A 25,301-nucleotide genomic window follows, 5' to 3' on the forward strand; every position below is an offset into this window, starting at 1 on the left:
AGACTCGATTAATCCAGGATTTCCAGCACATCGGAGCCAGCTCCTTGCATACGTATAGGAGCCCAATGAGAGCAAACTCTCCAGTCCTAAGAGTAGCTGATTATTGAAAAAATGTTTTTTCTTCCCCACCTCCCTTAAATTACATGTAGCTGATTTCAGTGTGAAGCTGCCAGGTTGTGGTACTAAATCCTGTCTAGATCAACTATCCACTATTAACCTTCCGACTAATTTAGTGTCCTGAAACTTAAAAGTCTGATATTTTTTATAATGCTTTTCCTTTCAGGAATGATTAAACAAGTTACTTTTATATAAAAATTGCATGCATGCGTGCATGTGTGTATATGTATGTATGCACATACTAGCTCTTTCTAAAGAACCATGACACTATAAAATCTTATGGTAGTGTTAGTGATGTTATACCTGCGATCGTCCAGGAATTAAGCAAGAGGCAACTATACAGTTAGTCCAATAAAAGATATTACTTTAAGAAATCCTTGTCTCACTGTAAAAAGTAACGTTTTAAAATCTAAATTGAGATCTGATATTAAACTCCTTGGGCAGGGATCATTATTTCTTTATTTGTACTACTAAGTATTTGCCATAGTTGGCATAAATGAAAGGTGTGGGGGGAGAAACCTTGTCTTATCTAGATGAATTGGAGACTTAGAAGTGGGGGGCTGTCTCCCATATGCCAGGTTAGTGCTTAAATAATAACATGGGAAAGTTTGCTTTATATCTCCTCGTCGTGGAGTTAAAACTTTCTCCTTTCCAGCAGCAGGACTTTGGGGATCTCACGAATCATGTAGCTGGTTGTAATTATATGAGAACAACTGGGGATTCTGCATGGTCTGTTTCTGGCAGTAATATGGTGATGGACAAAACCATCTTCCTTCTTTTCTTCCTGCCAGCACTAAATAGCAAGGGGTGCACTGAAAAAATGGTCAAGTGATATTTTTTTTTGTTTGGCTTCTGACTCCTTTTGCAGCTTTATGAGTTCTCTATCTCTGTTCTAGCAGCTACATAGTCTAAAAAAGATGGCGTTGGGAGAGTAGCATGTCAAGAAGGGATTGTTTGCATGTTGCTACATGTAAAGTAGACTTTTTGTGTAGTGAGCGGTATCTGCTAAAGAAATATGTATACGAAGAATCAAATAGATGAGGAAGTTCTATGTGGTCTGTTGCTACACAGCAGTTTTTAGGTTCCTTACGTGGAAGACAAGACTCGAGTCAGTGGTCATCTTATATATATGGCAGTGGTTGTCTTTGGTAGGAATGTAGAAGAGATAGCGACATAAAGGTCGTCTTATACTCTACAAAACGGACTTTATTAGCTAATTTTAAGTTTATATCATGCTTGGGGGAAGGGCTGCCAAATTGTCAGCCCAAAGGCCATGTGCAGCATGTGAGAGGTTAATCTGTTGCCTTCAGGCTTCCATTTGGTTGCCCTTCTCCCCATCACCCTGGCCACAACAGCCAAGGGCATGGCATTTCCTTCCGGATTCTCAGGGGGAAGCATAGCGTAGTAGGTGCAGCCTGTGGCTGGTGAACTGGCCAGGTGGTGTGGGGTGCTGCATACTTGGAGGGGTGTACCACCTACCTAGGTGCATAGTGTAGCGCAAAGAGCTGCTTGAGCACACGGTGCCGTAGGGAGAGGTGCAGGGGGGCTGTGGCCCCCAGCCACAGAAGTGGGACAGCCCTGCATTAAGATTATAAGTGAGGTTGTCTAGCGCCCCCCCCCCCCCTTTTTTTTTAAATTATTTTTTAAGTTCATGTCCTTGCTACCAGCTTCCCTGTCTGAGCATCTTCACAGTCAGATCTCTTTGGGTTTTTTATTTACCAAAACAATGTTATCCACAGTCAGCACTGCCTAGCACAGCCAGCTGTAGGACACAGCTGTCCAACTGGGCTCCTGCCCAGCTGTTGCTTTCCCCATTGCTCCAGCTGCCACAGGGTCTTCTGGCTTGTGCTGCCTGGCCGTGCCCCAGGGTTGCAGCAGTGCAGCACAGTGCACGGGAGCCCTGGAAGCTGAGCTGGAAGTGGCAGGTGCACAGTGTAACAGTGGGAGTGGGTGCATGTATGTGGTGTGGGGAAGGGAGGCAACTGGCCTGGCCATTTATGGCGTAGCAGGTGGCACTGCGCTGCAGCCCACAGGTGTATGATCCATGGAACATTTGGCCCCTGGCTGTTTAGAAGTTGGACAGCCCTGCAATAGAAGAACAAGCTGGAGTCTGCATCAGGAGGAAGGGAATAATTAAAACTGCAAGTAAGGGTCATTCTTGAAACTTGTTAATATGCAAAGCTGAAAAAATTGACTCTGGCTTCTAATGAATTGGGGGTGTTGGGGACTGTGGACAGTTTAAAAAAAATAGCCTTTTGCTTTGAGTTATAAATGGCGCAAAAAATATTTTGAGGTCGGTCTTTTTAGAGCTGATTATATTGTCTTTAATATTTTATAATAGCCCCTAAAAGTCCCTGAGGTAACATACTGTAGTCATCAAGCTGCAAACTTCAAATTTATTTTTTCCTTACAAGAAAAGTGTTTGTTAGCAGAAAAAATGTTTACAAAATATTCAAATTGTATAAGCCAAGAAGTGCTGACTGTCAAGAAACTATTGGTTGTTTGGTATGCTTTTTGCTTCCAGCTTTTATTAAATTGCATAGACCAATCTAATTGGAATTTAAGTTTCTGTAATAAAGGTAGGCTTATTAATAATAAAAAACACTTTATATCATCCATCACAAATTTGGCAGCCTTGTGTTCATTTTTTGTTAAAGTTGGGTATATTTCTAAAAGTTCGCACTGGAAACTTGCTCTAGTAATTGTTTATTGTGTTCAAATTAGTGCAACTGGGAAAAAAAGCATTGAAATATTAATTGCAAAACTATAAGGAAAAAATGGATTTTCTTATCCAGATACTTGGATTCTTTTTTCTTTTTTCAAGTATCATGTATCGCCTTTCCAGCCCTGCTATTGGAATGTGCGTTCATATGGCCAGGCTATTTGTTGGTAGGCCTTTTGGATTTTGACTAGCCAGGTTTCAGTGTTTTGTACTGGAGCAGTCTGATGCAGTATCTGAAACTTATCTTTTTGTCAGTTTGGTGTCAGTAACTGCATCTCCCACTGCCAGAGAAAAGCTGGTTTCCATTATCTCTTGAATGAGGACCTCCCAAGAGTAACCTATGAAGTCACATGGTAAAAGTAGTCCACTTCTAGACTGGACTATTGCATTTCTTTCTGCTTTAGCTTGAACCAAGTGCCCAATGAGTAATTTGGTTTATCCAGCATACAGCTGCCTTTCTTTTGCGTGGAATGAGCCGAAGTGAGTATATAACATAATTATTTTCTGCTTTGACTTGCCTTCTGGTCTCAGACTTCGGAGTCGTTTATTGTCTGAGCATAGATTAACTTCAGGAACAGGCTTATTATTCTGTCTCCAAAACAACTGTGTTAATTTGCTAATATGGTCTCTGTGGGATCCCAAGATATGAAACAGGCCATGAAGGGAGTTGGTGCATGTGCTCCTCAGACCAGTTTTTGATCCCCATGTAAAACTTATGATTTAATACCAAAACACAGGAATGTGAGAAATAAATAGGTTACCCAACAAACATCCATCCTGTGGACTGGGAGTACATTCTTACAAACTGAGTGCTTCATGCCCTGGATTTCTCTAAAACCAGTGCTGCCCCCCACCTGCAGCTCATCCATGCTTGCCTTCAGGAAATGTCTGTAAAAACAGGTCTTATAATAAGGTAGGAAGATCAACAGATCTGTGCTGAAGTGAACAGGAAGTGCATTCCAGAGTTAAAAACCATTCACTGAGAGTGCTTGTTGTTCCCTTTGGTTTGATCCAGGATGCTGCTAGCATGATTACCTTGGATAATCTCCGTTATTGTAAAGTTGCATGTGTACTAGAAGTCTTTGTGCCAATACATTTTTTTTTTTTCATGCTGTAATTTTCTTTAGCAAAACTGATAAAACTTGTGGACTGTGGTAAATATATCTTCAGTGCTACTTATGTCATTTCTCTGTTTGTTTGGCACATTGTTCTGTAGAGTCAGGGGTTTCTCCCAGTCTTTCACAATTAACAGTAAAGCCTACTAGAAACTGTCTTTTCCGATTAACTTCTAAAGAGGAAAGCGGGTCTATTTCGGATCCTGTTCATAAAGGCAAACGTTTGATTGTATGGACTCCTTTTTGTATTACTGACCTTTATGTGAATTTCCTTTGTCCCTACGGATCAGGAATGTTATTAGAATGAAACATGTATTGCGTGATGCGCTAATGAGATTGCAAATAATCATTTACTTTAAGGACTCTTGTAACAAAAGAAAAACTGATTTGTACAGATCAGTGTTGCTCAGCCTTCTGGTCCTGGGGATTGGATGAGTAGTGTGGGGCTGGATCTGTTTGTGGAGAGACTCATGTGTGCTGGACCTAGCTATGGGACAAACGCTTGCACTGTAGTAATGTGGCACACCAGGCTGTCATCCAGCCTGCAGGGCTGTCAACGGGTGTTGGAATTTGGCAATGGGGGCGCAGTACCAATGTTAACGGCTCTGGCTCAGAAGCCACCACTGATACAGACGGTGGGCATTTCCTTGGTTTAAGGGGTTTTTTTGATGCTTCACGTGATAAACTTCTTCTCCTGCTATGAGAGATTGCGTAGGTAACTCCCTCAATAAATCTTAATGTAAGAATTTGGAAACAGTGGGTTTTTTGTTTGTTTGTTTTCAGTTGTGTTGATTGGAGACTCTGGGGTTGGGAAGAGTAATCTCCTATCACGTTTCACACGCAATGAGTTCAACCTGGAGAGTAAGAGCACCATTGGGGTGGAATTTGCCACCAGGAGCATCCAGGTGGATGGGAAGACGATAAAAGCACAGATCTGGGACACTGCAGGGCAGGAACGATACCGTGCCATCACCTCAGCGTAAGCACTACTTTGCACCACATTTTTTTTCTTTCTTTCTTTCTTTTCAGGTTGCTAGCACCATTTCTGCTATTGGTAGTGTTGCTTGAAAAAAGATCTCAGGTTTAAAGCCACACCCCTAATCTGCCTGCATCATAAAAAAGGGAATAGTTTTAAGTCTTGATGGAAAGACTTAAAGACTTATTTAAGATCTAGATGGAAACAAAGAAGAACTTTTAAAACAGCCTCATTCCAACAAAGCAAAAGTAGCTTCTTTCTTTCTTTTCTTTTTTTTCCTCCCGTGAGGTAAATCTGAAATCCCAAAAAATTCTTACTCTTTTGCTGCCTTGATGGGTTGCCTTCAAACCATGAATGTTTATATTATTGGTTTCCATTAGGGATGTAAATATCTTTTTTTTTTTTTTTTAAACCTATCCCTTTAACTTCCTTTAATTAAATGGTTAACTGATAGCACATGCCTAGTTTAGTGACATCTAGCAGGATGGCCGTGGCCCCAGCCACTTTCACTGTGTGCCCAGTGCTGTGCATGCCCTACACTGCTGGCGTAGAGCTGTGGGCTAGGGGTGGCAAATGTGGCTGACTTGCTAGGGGGTACTGCCCAGCTGAGGAGCTGCAGCTTCCCCTCGCTCCCATGGGCAGGGGTTGTGGCTGTGGACCTCACCTGTGGCCAGATCCCAAGGAGAGGGAGGGAGGTGCTGGGACCCCCCGGGGGTTGCACAGGGCCTTCCTGCAACAGCAGCGAGACTCCCAGGCCCACCGCAGCAGCGGGGCCCAGGCTAGATGACAGGCTCCCTGAGCCTCCTGCTACATTCATGCTGCTGTGGCCCTGACCTGGGGGGCTCCTCTATGCTGCTGGGCCAGGCCTTCCCTCGGCAAGCCAGAGTCTGGTCCCGGTGGGGCAGCATCCACAGGGTGCACTGCATCCTTCCCCTTCCTGCTGCTGGTACTGGGGCCACACGGGGTCTGATCCAGCCCTGCGATAGGGCTGAGCACATGGCTGGCTCCACCTGAGAAGGTGTCATGGCAGCTGCAGTGGGTGACGCTAGGTGTAAGGGGTTGCTGCCAGCCCCTCATGTGGTGACTGCAGCCCCTGGGTGTTCCTGAGGCTCCTGTTGCAGCCCTGATGCTCCCCCCAGGATCCCTGTTGTGCAGCTCTGCTATGCACTGCCCCCCAGGAATGTCCTTGACCGTGGCGGCATAAACATGGCAGGAGGTGTGGGTAGCTGGTCACCTTGCCACGGCCCCACTGCTGTGGGGGAGCCAGGCAGACCTTCTGTGGGATTGGGAGTCCTGCTGCTGCAGTGGGAAGGCCCTGGCTGACCCCTGTGGAAGGGACCAGCACCTCCCTCCCTCTCCGTGGTGGTGGGATCTGGGTGCAGGAGAAGTCTGCAACCCCAGCCCGTTTGTGGGGACACAGGGAAGTTGCAGCTGGGCAGCACCTGGCTCTGCCGCACCCGCTGCCCCTGCCTGTGGCTCCTTGCAGCAGTTTGGGGCCCACACAGTGCTGGGCACGTGCAGAAGACATAAGGGGCTGGGGTCATTCCTGCTGGAAATCACTAAAAGGTAAGTGGCACATGGTCTAAACATAATTGTTGTTTTAACCATTTACATCCCTACTCTCTGTTAATAAATGGGTGTTGTATCATCTGGTTCTGATGTTTGGCCAAAAAACTTTTAAAAGGTGGGGATTTGACTATCCAACTTGATTCTTGTGTCTGATTGTTAGGGTTATTGAGCAACCACAAATGTGTTTTTAAGTCTTTGGGACTATGATTGTACAGTACCTCTGATAATTAGAGGTGCACAGATGCATCAGTCCATATCATACAAGCGCGGATAAAAGGAAAAAAGACATTATCAGCAATCGGCTTTTTTTTGGCCGATGTGACTGATAATATTGGCGATTTTAAATGCCACATGCATGTGGCCAGGAGTGCAGTCTGGCAGCTTGGAGAGCCAGTAAGTCTGTAGAGGAGGGAAGGGGCATGGCGGGGGCAGATCAAGGTCCCCCTGTGAGGGAAGGAGTGGGGCTGGCACAGGTGCTGCCTTAGCTGGGCATGGGATGGAGTCACGAGCGGCGTGTTGGGGGGGGGGGGGGGTTAGGGGGACTTTTGCCACTGTGTGCACCCCTGAGGGAGACACGGGGAGAGTGTGCCCTCCAGATCTGCGCGTGGGGTGAGATCCCCAGCTGCCGCTGTGGCCTGGGGCTGAGGCTGGGAGTGCTGCTGGGCTCTTCCCGGTGGGGGGGTTGGGTCAGGGTAGGTGGCAGTGCTGGCAAGGGATGAATCGTGGGGGCTGTGGCTAATTCCAGGGTGTCTGCAGCCCACCTTGTACCCCAGTCCGCAGCAGCAGTGGCAGACTACCCTCATCCCGCACACTTATCCGAGGGCACACATACCTTATTCCTTCCCTGGGAGTATGCACAGTGGCCGCAGCCATCCCCCCCTCCCTGCACCCCCAAGACGAGCAGTTGGCTCTGTCCCCTGCCCCAACCCCAGTCTTACTCCCACCCTCGCTGAAGGGGCCTTAATGTGTTCTCCCACTCCTCTTTCCCCCCCCCAACAGACTTACCAGTAGAACGCTGCTCTCCAAGATGTTGGGCTGCATATCAGCAACCATTCTCGGTATCAGCCGATATGGCTCGTTAATAATCGGCCATCTGTATCAGCCCCAAAAATCTTTATTGCTGCACTTGTATTGAAGATTGGGTCATGAGTATCTTTTAAGGTGGGTGGTCAGAAAGTAGAAGCCAGCTTTGAAAACCTCGGCTTATAGGCATTGGGCATAGTCCCCTAAATATCTGTTTCTGAGATCCTTGAAATTTTACCCATGGTCATTGTCTTTCATGTAAGACAGATTGGAGGAATATGAACTGACAGAAGAAAATGAGTATGGTTGGGATACTGGCCATCCAGTGCAGGATTCTGATTAGATGGACCTTTTATAGTGCGTTGGGTATGTACTGGTGGTATAGTGTTTGGTCCTTGTACCCAAGTCTTGCACAAATAATCCTGTGTTAAGATGAGGGTGGGAGAAAGGCAAGGCTCATTTGAGACCGCTCTTGCAAATATCTCTCTTCACACCTCAGAGTGAATGGCAGTTAGAAATTGCCACTTCCCCAGTTGCCCGTTTTTCTTAGCATTTTCTGACCTTTCCCAATTTTACCTGTTACTGCAAACATTTAAACATCTACCTTTTTATGAAAGAAACTGAATTGAAATGCTGCTGAAACAGGTCTCTTTTGAAAGAGTAAATTGGCTCCTGGGATAAAAGGCCAAGGGAAAGGGCCTAGGTAGGTAGCCCATAGATCCTCATTTTTTTTAATTAAAAAAAAAAAAAGGAAAAAAGAATCAGGGAATAGAAAAATCTTCAGTAAATACTGGTGTTTTCCTAGGATGGTGGTTTTCTACCTTTAAGTCATGGCACCCCTCTCCAACTTATCTGAATTCAGCGACACTCCTGGTTCAGAACCACTGTTGCTGCTGCCCCAGTTTACCTCCGCAGTTCCCAACTGGGTGCTGCTGCCACCAGGTAAAACTGCCTTGTGCACAAGGCACTGGGAAAGGAGAGAGCACTTGTGCCACTGCCCGTCTCATGAGTGTGTTCTGATAGGTCTCTAAAGCGGGCAGGAGAGCCCACTTGTGCTAGAGCTCTTCCTGGTCTGACCCACACAGCATCTCCCAGAAAGGTGCACAGTGTAGATGGAACTGTCCTGTGTGCTCTTGTTTCTGGGAGGAGTGTGTGTGGAGCGGGGACTGTCGAGAGGAAAAAAGGGCTGGGGCACAAGCTGGCTTTTCTGCCTGCTTTAGTGTGCTCCAAGAACCCAGATAAGAGCATGCATGTGCCACAGCCCTCTCAGTGTGCAAGACACTTTTACCTGGCTGCTATTGTGGTAGCGGTAGCATCCCTGGAGGGGAGGCGGGGGGGGGTCTCGTAGCACACTGGTTGTGAACCGTTGTACTGGGATCTGTTTTTCATAGTGGAAGGATGTTATGTAAAGACCACATCATCTTCTAAAGCAGTGTTCTTTTTCTAAAGTGCACACTGAATAGTGCTACATGCTGTCACTTCAGATAAAACAGCAGTTTCCGTGTTCTTTCTTGTTTTGTATAAAAATTACATTTTTTTTGGTGGAAAAAATTTTTACTCTTTTGTTTACCTTTTGGAACCTGATTACTCTTTAAACAGACAGTTTTGAAGCAGCAGAGCTTCTGTTTAAATAACAGTACCCAATAGCTGCTTCTCCTTCCCCCCGAATTATACATTCTGATGTTTCAGATTTCTTTAAAAACAACAAAAAATCCAAAGCTGTTGTAAAATGCATTTATGGAAATCCTGAGTAGAATCCCTATAATAAAAGCAGTGTATTCCATATGACTTCAGATATTACCGAGGTGCTGTGGGGGCCCTTCTTGTCTACGACATTGCAAAACATCTGACTTACGAGAATGTGGAGCGTTGGCTAAAAGAATTGCGGGATCATGCAGACAACAACATTGTCATCATGCTGGTGGGAAATAAGAGCGACCTGCGCCATCTGAGAGCTGTGCCCACTGATGAGGCCCGGGCTTTTGCAGGTTTGTGGACTATATATAATTTATCTTCTTAGGTAGTGCTTTTTAACTTCTGCATGCTAGCATGTTGTAGATTCTGCTCTGCCTTTTCTGGCAAGGGCACTCTTTCAGTTGATGTTTTATTCCAAGGGGTCATATACAAAAACACTGGAATGGAAAAATGTTTGAAGGTTGACTCATGAAGGCTTTGGTTTCATAACAAAAAAGAAAAAAAAACAGTTGCGGTATGGTTTCTTGACTGTCATAATGCTAGTACCATATTTTCTCACGAAAATGTGCTCTAGAATAAGATATATACATTTTGTTTTTGAAAGGCAGAATGAAGAAGAAACTTTCCTTGAAGTAACTGGGCACATCTACAGCTGCAATTAATGCAAAGCAGTAAATTCTGGAGTGTATTGCTCTGGAGTTTATTGCTCCTGGGTAGGGGTGCACCAATAGATCGACTGGCTATCAGATTGGCACCGATTTTTAAAAGGAGAAATGTTATCAGCTATTGGTTTTTCATGGTCGCTGTAGCCAGTAATTATGGCCATGTGCTCAGAGTACCGTGGCAAGCATCCTAGTGACCCGCTGCCGGCTGGAGCCTGTGGCAGACTACAGGTCCCGGTGAGCAGCAGAAGGGGGGAGAGGGTGCTGGGGAGCAGTCGGAGCATGCCGCACTTAGCAACAAAGGGACCGTTTCCAGCTCCTGCTGCCTCTGCCATAGCACCACCCTGTGTGCAGCAGGGACCTGAGCGCTCAGGCTGATGTGGAGATGTTAGGCTGTGCACAGGTGAGGTAAGGTGCCACGCAAGGGACATTTTACTCCTCCGGGCACCAGGTGTATTTGCAAAAGTGACTTCTCCCTGGTAGCTGTGGGAGCTCGGCTACAAGGGCCCCGCTGGTGCTGAGGCAATCGCATGCTTTGGGGCTCCAAACATACCCAGCATCACTGTCTGCACGTGGGTCTGCCCCACCTGCCCAGAATGGCAGCATGGGCTGCATGGGAAGCAGGGCTGCAGGGGGGGCAACATGCATGACCACTGCCTTCATCAAAGGTGAGAGCACGCAGAAGGCGTGTGTGTGTTTAAATGCAAAACAATAGAGGTGCACCAATACGTTGGTCCATATCGTATCGGCACTGATAAAAAGAAAAATGAACGTTTATTGGCAGTTGGCTTTTTTTGGCTGATTAGTGTCACTGATAAATGCCGTGTGCATGTGTGCTGCAGCAACATGCACGCACCTGGGAGTGCAGCCTGGTAGCTTGGAGAGCAGTGTGTAGCTGATAAGTCTGTGGAGGAAGGGGCAGATTGAGGCCCCTGCGGTGAGGGTGGGAGTTCCAGACTGGGGCAGACGCTGCCGGGGTGGCGCATGGGACAGAGCTGTGGTCCCTCCAGGGTGTGGAGAGGGGAGCGGTGGCTCCCACCACTGCGCGCATCCCTGGGGGGGCATGTACACAGATCGGGGGAAGAGAACAAGACAAGGGTGGGCAACTGCTGTGGGCTGGAGCTGTGCTGGGCTCTTCCTGGCAGCTGCACTTGGGTGGGGCAGGTGGCAGTGTGGGGAGGGAGGACTAAGGCAAGTTTTGGAGTGGCTCAAGGCCCCCACCCCCGGGCCTGCTCTCACCCCACACAGATCTGGGGGGCACATGCCCCATGCCTCCCCCAGGGGTGTGTGCAGCAGTGGGAGCCACACACAGCACTCCCTCCCCTCCCCCCCCCCCCCCGCCCAACAAGCTGTGGCTTCATCCTATGCCCCACCCTACATTGTCTGTTCAGTGTTTGCCCTTGCCCCAGCCCTGCTCCCTCCCTCACCTCAGGGGGCCTCGATCTCCCTCCCCCATGCCCCTTCACCCCAACACTTACCAACTAGATGCTGCTCTCCAAGCTGCATATCGGCAATTGGATCTGTATCGGCCGATATGGCTGGTCAGTAATCGACTATCTGTATAGCTATACTGAAGTGCCCATGTGCCCCAGCCAGCCGGGGCAGCATCTACACATGTGCCTAAATAACTTGAGTTCTTTCACCTTTTTTCTCATAAATCATGCTTTCCAGGCCTCTAATTGTTTCTGTTGATCTGCACTGGGCTCTTTCCAATTTCACTACATCTCTCTTGACCTCCACAAGTTCTCAAAGAGGATAGCCAGTGGCTCTGCAATTCCCTCATTGCTTTGATACCCTAGGGTGTATCCCATCTGCCCTTGTACACTTAACTGCTTAGCTTCCCTAGGTAATCCCTAACTTCTGTTCTTCCACCGCTCTAGGCAGTGAGCCAGATCCGGTCCCCAGTGCTTTGTCATCCAACCTGCAGGGCTCCCCCTGGTTCTGTGGAGAGCCTTGCAGGCTGTGGTCTTGCGTGGGGACTGGTCCTGGTGCATGGGGCCCCTTCTGAACCTGCATACTGGCCTAGTGCCATTCATCTGGCTCAGAGCCACAACTGAGCGCTGCAGGCTAGTTGTCTCTTTCCCCATCTTTGCTGCCAACTGCTCTCACCTTCTGGTGGTTAAATGTATTCATGAAGACTGAGGTCAAAAAGCATTAAAAACTTAAGCCTTCTCTGCAACATCTGTAACTAGGCTGCCTTCTGCATCCTGTAAAGGACTTATGTTTTTTTTAGTCTCCCTTGTACTCTTTGACATACTTGTAGAATCCTTTTAATTGCTTCTTATGTCCTTTGCCAGTTGGATCTCAAATTTGTGCCTTTGGCTTTCCTATATTTTCTTCTGTCCACTACTCTTTCCTAGTACTATGACCAAGTTTTTCCCTTTGTAAAATTTCTTTTTGAGTTTTAGACTTGCCTCCTAGGGGACTTGCCCCACAGTTCCCCAAGGTTGTTAAAGTCTGCTTTTTTGAAGTCCAGTGGCTTTATTCTGCTGCTCTCCTTCCTTCCTCTCCTTAAGTTCTTGAAATCTCTCATTTTGTGATCGCAGTCAACCAAATTATTTTCTACCTCTGCATTCCCAACTGGTTCTTCTCTATTTGTGGCCAGCAAGTTGCGAGAAGTTTCCCCCATAATTGGTCTGTCTACCATCTGTATCAAAAAGTTCTCTTTCATTTTCCAAGAATTTGCTGGACTGCTTGAGCACTGCTATGTTCCCCCCCCCCCCCCCCCCCCCCCCCCCGCAGATGTCCCAATAATTAAAATCTGTCATGTGCCACATCTGTTTGGAAATTTCAATCAGGTGCTTAAAGAAGGCTTTGTCTACCCCTTCCTACTGGTATGATGGTATATACTTATCCCTGTTATGCACTTTTTAAAAAACTTAATTAATCTTAAATTTTTAAGCTTAAAATTAAATGTACAACCTCTAGAAATCCTTTGGGAACTTTATACTCGCTTGCCTAAAAATGTTAAAAATATGTATTTGTCTTTATACCAGTACTCTCTATTAGTGTAAATCCCCTGAACTGAAGATTGTAAGTTGGTGGATAGATCTAAATTTTCTAGAAATACTGAACCATTTCAATATAAGCCCCTCTATAACGGAGTCAGAAACTCTGGGTATGAAGTCCAGTATTCTGTTTTGCTCTCCCGCTTGCTACCATTTTCATTTAATCTACATGAGATATTTAAACATTGAGTGCAGTGGGAGCCAACATTTTTAAGCTGGCATGCCACAAGGTAAGCCTCACAGACTCAATGGGCGCATCCAGACGAGTGTGCTCATGCCTCTTGCTCCATCTCAGACCCCTTTGAGACGGGGCAAGAGGCACATGTGGGAACAAAAAAATGTTCCCCATGCTGCAAACAACAACACCCCCCCCGCCCCCCCCCCCCCCCCCCCCCGAGCGCTTACCGGCAATCCAGCTGTAGTCTGTATCACTGGGGCCCCACCTGCACAGCACGGGGCAGAGGGACAGCTCCAGCGGCCCCAGCCCGGGCCCTCCTGTCCCCTGCTGCCCTGTGCTGCCCAGGGTGGGCTCTACCAGGAGGCCCCAGAGCCCCCCCCAACCCCTGCTTCTAGGGTAAGTAGAGACTGCTTTTTTCAGGGTTTTTTTTTCTGTTTTTGGGGCGGTGGGGTTCAGTTTTTTTTCTTTTTTAGAAGGTGCCTGGGGTTCTTTTTTAAGAAGGTGCCAGGGGGGGCAGCCATGGGAGCTTGGGGGTGCAAGTGGGGGATGGGTTGGGGGGGGTAGCTATGGGAACCTAGGGCAGCAAATGGGGGATGGGGCCAGGCAGAGCAGCCAGTGGGAGGGGGGGGGCCTGGGGGGGGCAGCCATCGGGGGGCTGCAGCAGCTGGCGGGGGATGAGGCCAGGTGGGGCAGCAATCGGGGGCTGAGGTGGGGCATGTGGGCCTTGTGGGGGTGGGCGGGCATAGCCCTTGTGGGAGGGCAGCAAAATATATTTTCATGTATTCATGAAAAATGTATTTAGAGTTCACTTTATTATGATGGAGACACTGGTAGGCTTCCACATTGCTTTAACACTGTAGATATATAAATAATAAAACATTGTCCAACTGATCGCTGTCTCTGTGTGTCTCTCTCTCTCTTTATACTGGTCTTTTTTGTTACTTGTGGAGGAACATGGATTGTGGGTATTTTACAGAGTGACTTTGGGATTTTTTTTTTTAATTGGGGATTTTTCATTTTTCCAATAGGGAACACCAGAATTCCTGCTAGGGAGGCCAGTGGCAGGACCCTGCCTGCTTAGAGCTGGCACCTTGGACCCAGCTGGCTGTGGCTGACTTGGCCAAATGGGGTCAGGAGGACATGCTTTGACAGTTCAAAGCAGGCCACCACACTTGGAACATCTTCCAGGCGATAGCTGCCCAGATGGCCGGACAGGGGGCACCCATAGCACAGTGCTGCACAGAGGCCAACTCTGCAGACGCAGCCCACTGGCAGCTGGCCCAGAGGGGCAGATGCCTCTACTGGCCATGCAGTCCCCATCCGCGTCTGGCAGGTGTGCAGTAGGTCACAGCCAGGCAGCAGCCCCCACTGCTAGACTGCTGCAGTGGGTAAAGGGTGCAGGGAACTCTCAGGGCTGCTTTGGCAGTCCAGCTGGCACGAGGCGTAGTGTCCCCAGGTACCAATAGGCTGGGCCTCAGAAACTCCTGAGAGCAAGTAGCCCTGAGCTACTTGCCAGGGCAGCTTTTTGTACTGATGGAGCCAGGACAAGGCAGCTTCTTACACTGCTGGGGACAGCACAGGTGCTGGCCTTGGGCTCCAGCTCCTCCTGGCTGCAGATCTGGGAGGAGCCAGGCAGGATTATTTTGCCCCAAGTGGCACTTCATTGTGGAGCAAATTGTGCATGTGTACTGAGGCAAAAAGCCCTGGGTCAAATTTGCACCACTTCTATTCAGGCTGCTGCAGGTGTGGACATGCCCACTGAGTGCCACTTTGATCCCCTTCACCTGCCTGATCTGTTGCCCTTCTTTCTGCTCCCTGGCCTATGTGCTGCTGCAGTCTGCCACATGTCCCACACATACAGACAGCCTGTGTCACTTGTGATACAGGAACTGAAAATTGTTGTCCGTCTGTTTGTGTCGTCCGCCCCCCGCGTCTGCAGGCTCTGCACTGTAACCTCTTGAAACAAGTTCAGTCTTGATTTGGCAGGTAATTCTGTAAATCTTCTTTCCTGTGTTTAAACACTCATGGCAATGGTGGTACACAATCTGGTTGGGAAGACCCTCCAATTTATTTTAGTTTCCTGTACCTTCCAGTGTATTCTGTCTCTGGAAATTTATTGTTATTTGGAGGTGCAATCATACAAGTCTTGCATTTTCCTAGTCATGAATCCTACAGAACTATCAGTCTACATGATCAGTCCTGTGTTCTTCCTCAGAGGCACATCTGTGTTGCTGGTAACCACAAAACAATGGTAGTTTCATGCTGCTGTTGGAAGTTTTTGAGAAATAATACTGTGCAGAGGGGGAGGACTCTATTGAAGGCTCTTTTGCCAAGCGGGGGGTAATGCTTGGGCCAGGGAGGTGGGGACAGCAGTCATGGAGGCAGCAACTCCTTTTGCTGCTAATAGTGCTTCTAATAAAATAAAAGGGGCTGCTGTAGCCATTTGAAAGAATATTTTTGACTCCTCCCAACTTTACACAGAAGATGAGACTTAGGGCCCTGGCAGTTTTTAAAACAAAAAACTTGTTTTGAGGGCAACACTTTCAGTTACTATGCCTAAGCGTCTGATTTACTTGTTCTTTGTTGCAGAAAAAAATAACTTATCTTTTATTGAAACGTCTGCCCTGGATTCAACAAATGTAGAAGAAGCCTTCAAGAACATTCTTACAGGTATGACTTCATCTTTGGATTTTTGGAAGTATGGCACACTAGAGAGTTTTGTAAGGTGGGGGAAGTTCGTGTGAAGTATGTCACTAAAAGGAATCCAGCTTATAAATGGCAGTTTTGTTTCTCATCCTTAATTCATGCATTTGACTCGCAGCATTGGGACTAATGGTATAGTATGTATCAAGTCTTCTACTCTCAGGCTCATTTGTCATGCCAAAGTGACGTGGAAAGGTTTGGCTTCATAAATTGCCGAGTGAACTATGCAGTAAATCATGAGCCTTTGGCTTTGGACTAATATCATGCATAGTTTGTATTGCATCTGAACTCCAAGACTTCCATGCTTGGGGCTTGCACATAAGATGCCTGCCGTGGATTTAGGAGCATCTGAAACCCAAGACTGAGTTTGGGAGGTAGGATACTTGCTGATGGTAGCACCACACAGACCTGAATGACTGAGCTCTTGTCAGTCAATGGAGTTCAGAACTGATTTGGCTAATTTGGCCTGAGACACAGAATTAAAACAAAAATAATAAAACTGCATGTTTGGCCAATGGTCCATGGATTTTGTAGTCATGCTTAGTTGATATGCAGATTGCTACAGCTATCTTTGATTTCAAAGTTATTGTTTTCAAATTTGCTCCTCACTTTGTGGTCAGGGAGAGCAGAATCTGACCATAAGGAGAGGTGGTAGGGGCTGCTAAGGGAAAAAGTTGGGGCGGGGGAAGCAGAGAACAATGGGGCTACCTGATCCCCAAATCTATTTTCTCTGCTGTAGCAGTGGGAGGGGAACAAACTCAAGGCAAACATCCAATAATTAGATTCTATACCTGGAAAGATGCAACAAATTTGTAAATTTCCCATATACAGAATCTAACTATTGAGGGAGGGTGTCTTATCAGGGTCATCTTCTGTTTGAGTAAGTACAGTAGTTTTTGTCTAGTTTCACCCATATAATTTCCATGAAGGCATTTGGTGCATTTGAGATGCTGCAGTTTGGAATAGATGCATGGGGTCTGTGGATCCTGGTGGCTTTGTTGTGAGCAGTGTATATTGTAGTACTAGTGAAGGTTGTGGGTTTTGCATTCGTTGTTAAGGCAGGGTTGTGTTCCATTAGGTATAAGGTGATCTTTGAATTAATCTTTATGCCTTATAGTTCACATAAGATTTTGTAGTAAAATCAACCATATCCTTTGTATCAAGCAGAACATTGGAGAAAGAGTTGGCTTAAAGAACAGAATAAGTTGCTTTAAAGTTTTAGTTCCATGACTTTTTTATTACAGGACAGAGGAATATGATTATCTAATAAGCAGGGAACCTAGTTTTCCCTGATTTTTAAAAAAATTGCAGTTTCTTTAATAAACCCCCCCAAATCCATGATTAAAATTAACCCCCCCACAGCCCCCTGGCCCTGTTGGTACCTCTCACTCCCCCACCCACAGCCCCTGCTCCCCCAGCCCTGCTGGAGGGGGACCCCCAGCTGCCAGGGCTATGAATCCAGGTCCGCAGGACCCTGCTCCCATTCTCCGCTGCTGCCTCCTGTGGGCTTGGGTAGTGGAAGGGAGGGGGGCAGCTCCTTGTCACTGTGCGCGCTCCCAAGCGACGGGGTGGACCCTTGCCCCCCAGATCTGTACACGGGGCAGGTGCAGGCTGCAGGCTTCTGCCCTGCTTCTCTTCCCTGGGGCCTCTGCAGCCCAGTGAGTGCAACCCAGCAGGACAGGGAACAGGGGAGTTGCACGGGGATCTCCTTGCCACGGCGAGCTCCGTGTTGCCCTGGCAATGCACCTCCTGTGTGCACCACTGCTTTGAGAGGTGCAACCCCGCACTGCTGCCCTCATGGCAGCCCTGCGCGCAGGAGGCACATCACCAGGGCAGCACGGAGCTCACGGCTCCACTGTTCCCTGCCGCACCGGGTCGTGTCCTCTGGGCTGCGGAGGGCCCAGGGGAGGGAAGTGGGGTGGGAGCCTAAGCCTGCAACCTGTGCCTGCCCCCCCCCCCCCATATAGATCTGAGGGTGCAGGTACCCCTGCCCCTCGGGAGTGCGCATGGCAGCAGGGAGCTGGCCCTCCCCAACCCCTTCTCCCGGACAAGCCACCCACGGCCCCATCCTGCTCCCTGCTGTGGCCCTCCAGCTGCACATTGTGGCCCCAAGCACCTTCCCTCCCTGCAGGGGCCTCCAATCCCCTCTCCCTTCCCACTTACTTGCTGGAGCTGCTCTCAGGCTGCCTGAGGCCATGTACGTGCATATGAACTGCCTTCATCCCAGCTCCCTGCAGCCTGGAGCTCTGCCACTGCACGGAACTCTGCAAAATCTGTGGGTTTCTCTGGTAAAAACGAGAAATCCGTGTTTGCGTTCAGTAAAAGGTAAAATCTGTGGTTCACTCTTATTTTCCACCAGAAACGGAAAGCCTGGATCCCTGCTAATAAGCAAGCTAATTAAATAAATAAATAAATAAATAAAATGGTTTTGAGCTGTCAATGAGTGTTTTTATCCTGCACCATATATCGTGGGATGAGAACCAGCAAGTGTGTTTGGGCTTAGAAGAGACTTTTTTTTGTGTTCTCCTAATCACAATGTAAACTTTTATCATAAAGATAACAAGTGCCTTCTCTGGTTGTAATGGAACTTTTGGTGGGTAAGCACCAGGGTTGGGGGAACTAGATTGCTTGTAGTAGTTCCCCGATTTACGTTCAACTCCCCTCAGCAGTGAATTCTACCATCTCCCCTGGGAGTATTTTATAGTCCTTGCATACATCTTGCTGGAGGAAATGTCTGTCTAGGCTATAACAAGTCTGTTCTTGGTTACAGAAATCTACCGCATTGTTTCGCAGAAGCAAATTGCAGATCGATCTGCTCATGATGAATCTCCTGGTAACAACGTGGTTGATATCAGCGTCCCACCAACCACCGATGGACAGAAATCCAACAAACTCCAGTGCTGTCAGAATCTGTGACCTTCTCTAGATGATTTGTGCCCCTTTCTTTGTCTGTGTTTCAGTTAGGAACTTATGTGCACTTCCTATCTCCTGTGATTCAGTGACTCCCTCTGTTCCTTTTTCACATCCTGTCTCCAAACTCCTCCTTTCATCCTAGAGCTTTAATTGTAGGGCTAACATTCCCTCATCCCTAAAATTCCCTTTGAATGTGATGACTTCTGGGCTTGAAATGTAGGCACTGATCTGATGGACATGTTTGTGGTGGAACATCTGCTGCTGGATATCACCCCATGAAACTCCCCTCAAATGTATTTTTTTTTTTTTTTGTGGGGGAGGATGAATGGGGGTTTGATTATAACAGTTGAAGAAATAACTACACTTAGTTTTCTCTGATAGTCAGGTTTTTCAGTCCCATGTGTTCCCTTTAATCATTGGGGAGAAATTAAGAAGGTAACTGTTCTACCAAACATTCTGTTTTCTGTCCTGATGAAGTATCACAGTGAGGTTATTAGTAGCTGCGCACACATAAGAAAGCTGTTGAGAGTAACATTACTTATAAATCCCCCAAATGCAGTTAGTCTGGCTGTGTAGTTTACTGCTTCCTGCCTGGGAAATCTTTCTCTAGTCTTAATTTTGTTTTGTTTGGGAACAATCTAGTATGTCTGCATTGCATTCTTTGCCACCATGGATGCCTATGCAGCTATGTGCAGGCTGTATGAAGTGGCTTAATATTTATTCTTGGCTTTGTTAAACAATTAACATTAATGTACAGTAAATGCCAGCATATTGATTTTAAAACCTTTTTGCAACTTGTAGATCTAGGTTCATTTTGTACTGTAGGCTAGTGTCCAAAAGAGAAATCCTCTCTAGTCCCAGAACTTTTTTTTTTTTTTTGCATGCTGCTTTTTCTCTAGGTCTCTTCTTAACCCATTTGAGTGAGTGAAGCAATATTTTCATGTCATGTGTATATATACCTGCACTTGTAAGGTTTTGGTCATTGTAGAGAAACAAATACTTTATACATTTTGTAAGACTTACGCAGATCTGTAGCATCTTTCATTTTTCTTTTTGTTATCTTTCATCATTACCTTTGTGCATAATCCTTTTTTCTTGACCTCTAACTAAAATGTATAAGATTATATGTAATATACCCAAACCTGTTACTTCCCTCTTACTCTGTTTCCTGAGCTGCAAGCTGTAATCTTCAAATGATTGTACTCTTACCTGATGTAGCAGATATCTGTCATCAGCAGGGCTAACAACTATAATACCTTCTGTTTTGCTGAATGGGAAGTCTTTTATCACAAGTTTGGGTAGTAGTCAGTCTCTTGCTAGCTTCAGAAAATCCTCTCTGACTTTTGCATTAGTCACTAGCCCTTGTACTATTGCTACCTTGCAGTAAACACTGAGTGATGTATTGACAGAAACCAGGTGAAATTATCCAGTGGAAGAGTTGGGAGCACCATCTGTTTTCTGAAAGATAATTAAAGCGGTTTGCAGCAAACTTTTGTTCTGTATGGCTTCCAAATTCTGAGACCATGCCTCACTTGACAGATATTATCTTGCATGTCAGTGAGTTGATTTTATGATGCAAAGTGAAATTAAAACTGTAAATTGTGCTTATGAGGGGGAAAGTTGACATTCCAGTTTTGACTGTTTGTGTGTGGTTATGTAATAAAATTTAAGGGCGGTTAACTCCCGGTGGCTTTTCTTTATAAAATGTCCTATCAAATGCATTTATTTTCTTGTGTAGTGCATGTAGAAGGCCAGAGGTTAAAGCTTGAGGGTTCATGTAGTCTTAGAACTTCATAACTTTACTACTCCATTTAAAGTTTCCTTCTCTTTTCTACTGCACAAACCTTGGCTAATAACAAGCATTTGTTCTGAGCAGCGGATGCACAATCCCCATTCAGTAGTGAAGGCATTTTATCCCTCCTTCATATCATGGGGTGCAGTCCCTGCCAACTCGACACTGGAAGCACTTTCAGCACTCAACACCAATATCTTGGGGAGAATAATATTGCTAGCAAATTTGAACTGGGACTTTCCCCTTGTGGTGTGGCCCTAACCAGCCTGTGATTTGTGGTCAGTATTTGAGATGATCTTATAATGGACTACATAGAGAGAGATTCTTAGAGGCTTAAATTATCTTACTTTCAAGAGCAGGTAGCCCCTTTGGGAGCTGAGCTCCTTGCTGTGTTTAAACAGTTCTTTCAGTGAAACTCTCTGCTCAAAGAATTGGAGACCAGTTCCTGACTTAACTGTGGTATGTGTGAGGAAAAGGCAGTCTTAACCTTGGGATAAGTTACTAATATAATGCTCACACTGCAAAACCCTTTGTTTCTAAAGGTGACTTTCCCTGTCCCTTCTTCTTCTCCACTGTTATCTGGCCAGGATTTTTCTGGTTTGTATTTTTTCAAAGAGTTGAGAAGGTGGCTGCATGACTTAATTCTTAGTTTATGAAGGGGAAACTTTCATACTCCTGAATTTTATGTGGGACTTGAAGAGTTGGCTCAAAGCCATAGTAAAAGGATCTTACCATTTGTCTAGCTGGGACCCTCTGGTCATGTCCCTCATCTGCCTCTCCTGGGGGAACTGCTGCTGAAAACTAGTCCGTAGTGTAAAGGCAAAGATCTGTCCCTTGCCCTTCTGCTGCAGATCCGTTGATGTTTGTCATAATGGTTCTTGAGCGTAGCAGCCCTCAGTAGAATGGATGTCAAAGGATTTACCTCTTGGCTTTATAGCTGCACTCCAGACTATGCTGTACACATGGTTGTATTCATCTGCGTTGGTCATTACTTTAATAGAGCGTCAGCATGGCCTATTTCCCAGATGTTGCTGTAATTGTCTGCAAAGGCAGCAGAGCACTGAACTCTTCTGTTCTGGTGGGGATGAGATGATTTTGCTTAAGCTATGTTAAAGGCCATTAGCAGCAAAGAAGGGGCATGTAACTTGGTTTTTTAAATCTGTTTTTGGCTGGTTAAAATGTCTCCTCATGCAGAAATAATAAAACTTCTTACCAGGTTTCCTTTGACTCAAAGTACCCTAATGTCACATTATGATTGTCCCACATTCTTCTAAAATTATGACTAGCGTGAGCAGAAAAAGCTGCAGGTACTTGCTGTTGGAATTTATACAGAGGCGGTCCAAGCACAGGGAATAAAGGAAACGTTCTGTTGTTTCAGCTGTTATCAACATCCAAATAAACTGGGTGCTAGGCCAGGCTTTTTGTTATGCTTCCTTGCCATAAAAAAAGCTCAATTTAGCTGCTTCATAATTCTGGAATCAGATTGCTCCCTATTGTAACTTCATTGGTTTCATATTCCAAATGTGTAAGTGCAAATTAAAATAAAAAAGGGTCCAGCTGTGCCCTAAATCACTTCCAAGTGGGATGAGTGTTTTCTGTCCCTGAGCAAAATCTGGACCAGAGAAGTGGCAGCTCCTTTACAGAGAGAAACTAGGTACTGTGGAAGCTAAAGGAAATCTTGCAAAAGGCTGCACTTCACCCAAATACTAAGAGTAGCTTTAGCTTTAAAATTTAAAACTATTAAAATAAACTTCATTTAGTGCGGGTGATCCAATCATGGGCTCTGAAGTGAGTAGGGAGTGTTTAAATTATTTCTGCGCTCCAATGGTTATGATGAGCCTCTCCTGCTAATTCAGTGACTAGTTAATATCTCTAAGCTTCTTGGGAAGGGGGAGGGAACTTAAAACTCGTAAACCCTGAGTATTTCTTGCTAAGCATAGCAATCGCGGGGCAGGGGGGGGATCTGATTAAATTGGTCATTTGGACCCAGCCTCCTCACTTCTAAATCCTGCTTTTTCTGTCACAGAGGGGACATACTGGCTGACTGCAGGCATGATTCAGTTAAGTGAAAGGCAAGAGCTCACAGCCTGTCTTGACAGACTTCACCTCTGAAGTGATAATGTCTCGTAGCTGTCTAATACCTTTATGTGGTGCTTGGGGAAAGTCTTGCCAGCATTGGCAGGACAGTCTTGCCAGCCTGACAGCCCTGCTGCTAGGGAGAAGGAATAGACTGTACTTAATGCCTTTTGAGCATGAATACCCCTTCCCCCTGCCGGGGAGGAAGAGGCCTTTTGTATTTAGAGAGGTAGTTAGTCCTGCTAGTCTGAAGTCAGGCAGGAGGCAGCATAAGTTTGCACCTCATAGACTAACTCTTAGCTCATGGAGGTATGGCATAAGCTTTCATAAGCAGAGGGCTTACTTCAGGGGGAGGCAACTTGTGGATTGCAAACCAGATCTGACCTGTGGAGCCACAAGACTGTGCCTGTGCTAGGGCTCAGCAGCGAGGGCCTGTGCTGGGGCCAGGGAGCTGGAAACTGCTGCTTCTTCCTGTCCCCACTTGGTCTTTGGCCCAGGCTGTGGGGCGAGCGCCACTTCCAAGAAGGGGGGGGGAGCTGCATTGGGGCTGGGCTGAACATTTGGGGGCAGGGAAGGACACGGAGAAGTAGAAGCAGCTTCCAGCTCCCCAGCCCCAGCACAGCTCCTTTCTGGGTAGAAACTACCCACACCACAATCGGAGTGGGGCTCTGGGAAGAAGCAGTGGCATGGGCACAGCTCCCAGCTGCATGGCTCTGGAGGGGGCACAGGCTGTGATCTGCAGCCTGCTCTCCTTCCCCAGCCTGCTGATCTGCTGCCAAAGCCACCCGGCCCATGTTGAACCACAGCTGGGTTGTTCTGGCCTACAGGTGATGAAGCCCTTTGCTTATAAAAACTGATGCAATGCATCTCTGGTTTAGTTGGTCCTTGTGTAGTTGGTCATTTTTATAAATCCAAGTGTGAAGAGAAAAGCCATGGCTTGAGGTATTTCTTTAGCGCTGACGGAACAGCTTGTCCTTCAGCTGGGGTTATTAGGCTTATTTTTGTGGACGGATATGTGCTTTTGCTATTTGAAATGAACACTCGCCAAAAAAAGCCACATGTAACTGATCCAGTTTTTCAAAACTTCATAATTTTTTTTTCCAGAGGATTTAGACCAGTGATTCTCAGTAAGGGTGCCATGGCTCCCTGGGGGGCCAGAAGATCCTTTCAAGGGTGCCACACGATGTTAGCACTGCTGGGTGCACAAACATGATTCATAAGATTTAAAGTAGGAATCCACAATATCAAAACCATTCTGATGTGCTGTGATATTTCCAAGTTCTTTGCTATAGAAGGATTGCTTTATTTTCCTGTAGTCAAGAAATGAGTGAGCACTAAAAGATGGCATTTTCTGAGAAGCGCCTAGAGTTTATCCTTGAGGCACCTCTTTCTCCTTGATAAAGAGGTCGAGAAGCACTGATTTAGATTTGTTTTCTGTGCTAGAATGTGAGTACCAAATGTTGCAGTGGCAGGCATAAAAGCAAGTTATCCTACATACATGTTGATCTCATGAGAAAGACGGACCTACTAATATGTATATAGCAACTACTGAGGCCTTTCCACTCTACTCAAGTAAAATCATTTAAAAAATATATATTTATTAAAATTAGAGGGATCTCCATTTTAAAAAGGCAGAATCAGGCAACTGAAAGTGAAGGTTAAAATTATCCTTAGCTGAGACTATGCTTCTGGGCTTAACTTAGACCCTTGGCTTCTGAAGAAGACCATAGCAGGACTATTACCTAGTATTCTGTAGCTCAGAATGGTGAGCAGTGGGGCGTTTCCAGAAAAATGATCTCCAGGGCTGCATCATTGCAGTTAATTACAGTAGTATGTATTTATTTCAAAATGCACCAGAAAATCTTCTGTAGTGTTATCTATTGGGATTTATGGGCTACAGCACTGAACCTTTATGCAACTAAGAAGAGAGGTTCTTTTCATCTACATTTGAGTTATGGTTCTTGTGTTCAGTTAAGTGCAATTCATTTTGTAAATATATGCATCATTTGATTTTTGTGCATGGTTAATTATGTATTGTGGATATAAAGATTGCCAAACCAAATTGTGTGTGTCTAAATTCTGTTCTAAACCCAGCAGTAAGAAGGGACTGAGATCTTGCCAGTTCCAAAAGCAAATGAATCCCAATTTTGATGCCTCAGCCCTATTGAGAAACGTGAGCACAGACTTCTGCCAGTGGTGTGATGGGTAGGAGGGACAAGGTTCTTGGTGATGCCGAGTTCGAAGCACAGAGCTGCTAGTAGGCAGTGGCATCTCTATTCCTTAATATCAAAGTTGGCAGTTTCCATAGATGGACTTTTTCCACTGTTCCAAAAATCCCATCATGTTGTTCTCATTGTTACAGCTACTGCTCTTTCAGCTGAATCTTTGGACCCTGTCATTATTGTGTCCTTTCTTATTCAGCCATATGCTAGTGATGCTAAATACCAGATACCTCCTCTTTGAATGACATGAGCACGCTTCGAGCTGCCACAAAATGCATTAGTCCTAATCATTTAGCTACCCTCTAAGGCATTCTGCTCTGGCCTTTGCACTTATTTGGATGAAATAATTCAGTGTTTGTTTTGAGTTGGCCTATTGGTGTAAACATGACTTCACACTTAACCTAGCCCAGGGGTGCCTAAGCTTTTTGCCTTGCAGACTGGATGAATGGTGCCAGGTTAGTGGGCTGGATCTGGCACAGTCAGAGCCCAATTCAGCCATGCAGAGCTTGGAAATGTGGCAGTGGGCGGAC

The 25,301-nt window shown here is 46.2% G+C and overlaps 1 protein-coding gene across 1 annotated transcript in view; it reads left to right on the forward strand.

Moving 5' to 3' along the window:
- RAB11B (RAB11B, member RAS oncogene family) overlaps window positions 1-24,611 on the forward strand; it is a 26,366-nt gene extending 1,755 nt beyond the window's left edge. The window contains exons 2-5 of the mRNA XM_006275424.4: window positions 4,738-4,933; window positions 9,317-9,510; window positions 15,655-15,735; window positions 18,539-24,611. Coding sequence (XP_006275486.1) covers window positions 4,738-4,933; window positions 9,317-9,510; window positions 15,655-15,735; window positions 18,539-18,684 — 617 coding nt within the window. The 3' untranslated portion in view covers window positions 18,685-24,611. The remainder of the gene's footprint in view (window positions 1-4,737; window positions 4,934-9,316; window positions 9,511-15,654; window positions 15,736-18,538) is intronic.
- The last annotated feature ends 690 nt before the right edge of the window (window positions 24,612-25,301 follow it).

The sequence above is a fragment of the Alligator mississippiensis genome, chromosome 16 (assembly GCF_030867095.1).
Source record: "Alligator mississippiensis isolate rAllMis1 chromosome 16, rAllMis1, whole genome shotgun sequence".
Lineage (NCBI taxonomy): Eukaryota > Metazoa > Chordata > Crocodylia > Alligatoridae > Alligator > Alligator mississippiensis.